The sequence below is a fragment of the Morone saxatilis genome, unplaced genomic scaffold (genome assembly GCF_004916995.1).
Source record: "Morone saxatilis isolate NCDOM2014 unplaced genomic scaffold, NCSU_SB_2.0 Contig7, whole genome shotgun sequence".
NCBI lineage: Eukaryota > Metazoa > Chordata > Actinopteri > Moronidae > Morone > Morone saxatilis.
In genome coordinates, this window is record NW_023340246.1 from 2705748 (window position 1) to 2707788 (window position 2041).

Sequence of the window (2041 nt, forward strand, 5' to 3'; positions counted from 1 at the left end):
GTCAAACTCTGCACAGACAACATTTATCACACTGTAGGAACTAGAAACTGATTTCTGAATGGAGGGGCACTTTAATGTGAAGAAGCAGAGTTCAAAGCAGATCTTTTGTATGCAAAAGATAGACATGTAGAAATGCATATGGCCAAGTACAACTACAATATCTGCAGTACCTAACTTATCTATGTGTATCTCATAGTTTTATATGAGGAAAAAGTTGCTGAGACATAATATACAGCTCAATCTGCCATGTTTCACACAGTAAACCTCCGCTGGTGGTTGACTGTTAACTCAGGAAGTCCTATCGGACTGAAGGTGTGCACTTTTATTTTCTTCTCTAGCAAGTGTTTGTTTTTAAGCAATCCCTTTTTTCCATTCTGCAGGAAATTATTAAATCCAAGTCACGACAAAGTGTGTGTGTGTCGGTGTGTGTCGGTGTTAAGTACAAACAAACAGCCCAGTTTGTGTGTAGACATGTGCACGATAGCACAGTGTGGGAACAGTGCACGTGTGTGTGTGTGTGTGATTCCGTATGTGTCTAGTAACTGAATGGAGAGCCTCTGGCGGCTCCCCTCCTCCTCTGTAATTGGCTGTCTGTCTGGCTCTGTGCGTGTCCTCAGGTGACTCCAAAGAGAACCGCTTCGCTGCAGAGAGGGATGAGTATGGAGCCGACACCATGACTGAGATCAACATCGTCGGACGCGTCACCCTCAACCTGTGGAGGGTGATGAAGACTGAGGCAGGTGTCCCGGCATGACTTCCACCCCCTCCCACACAAACTGTTGTCAGCCATCAACACTCTAGCTTGTGACCCACTTTCTCTCAATCCTCCAGCCTTTCAGGCAGCATTCTTACTGCTGTTAGTGTTTTCTGCTGCAGAGGGCATTTGTGCCACCAAATTTCTTTTATATTGAATAATATTGAACTATGAAATTAAATCTTTCCCTTGCATATGAGCAAATATGTATTTTAGTTTACTCTGAATCACCATATTCAAATTCTCTGCCGACGTCTGCATGGTGCCAACCATTTCTTCAGTTTTAGGCCGTGAGTGTCAGTTGTTTTTTTTTTCCGTCTTTTAAATGTTTTTTTTCTCAAAATAGCACAAAAGGAATCCCTTGGTCACAGGCTCCTATGGTGGCTTTGCGTGGCCAGCAGTTAAATTCATGTGTAACCATATCACAGCTCAACAAAGTTCAACAGTTGTCAAAAAAATTGGAGGATTTGGGGGAAAACCCAGTTTCAGAGAATTTAATGAATCTGGAGCATTCTTTTATAAACAGTAGTTCCCAACTGTCGGCTTGAGACCCTGGAAAGGTTATGAAAATGAATAAAAGGACATAAGGAAATGTGTGTATATTTCTGTAACTTCTGTGTTTTTTTTTTTTTTTTTGGGCTTTTCCAATAGTTGCTTTTTTCTTGTGAAATATTGGACACTTTTAAATTAATCTGTCTAAGAAAGAAAAAGAAAAAAACGCTCTTTGGTTCACAACTCATGTCCACCCAAAGCCATAGCCTGTGATTAGCGGTCACAAATAGAGACTTTCATTTGAAGGGGTCACAAGGCAAAAACGTTAGCAACCACTGACATAAAAGACTGTTTTAGATGAGGAAAGTCAGGGAGTATAAGTCATGGAGGAGCTACTTTGAGGAAATGGTCTAATAATTTTTTATTCTTTACTCCAGGTTACGTTGAACAACTACACTTTTGAGAACGTGGCTTTCCATGTACTTCACCAACGCTTTCCCATGTACAGTCCCCGCACACTGTCCGACTGGTTTGACCACAACACTGACCTCTACAGGTTTGTGCCTTTACCAAACACACTTCATCAGAAATGTGAACACAGGTTCACACAGCAAATTCTTTATATTTTTATTTGAATCAACATGACCTGTGGCTTGACTTTTTCCCCCCACGAATAAAAATGGATATACATGAACATCAAAGCACTTTGCTTCAGAACAAATACTTACAGTAATGCATACTGTACAGGTGCATCTCAATAAATTAGAATATCATGACAAATTTCATTTATTTCAG

The 2041-nt window shown here is 40.6% G+C and overlaps 1 protein-coding gene across 1 annotated transcript in view; it reads left to right on the plus strand.

Annotated features, from left to right (window-relative positions):
• Positions 1–2041, plus strand: part of LOC118341058 (DNA polymerase zeta catalytic subunit-like) — a gene marked incomplete in the record, with an annotated part of 68493 nt that overhangs the window by 62106 nt on the left and 4346 nt on the right. The window contains 2 exon segments of the mRNA XM_035679232.1: positions 618–736; positions 1684–1802. Coding sequence (XP_035535125.1) covers positions 618–736; positions 1684–1802 — 238 coding nt within the window.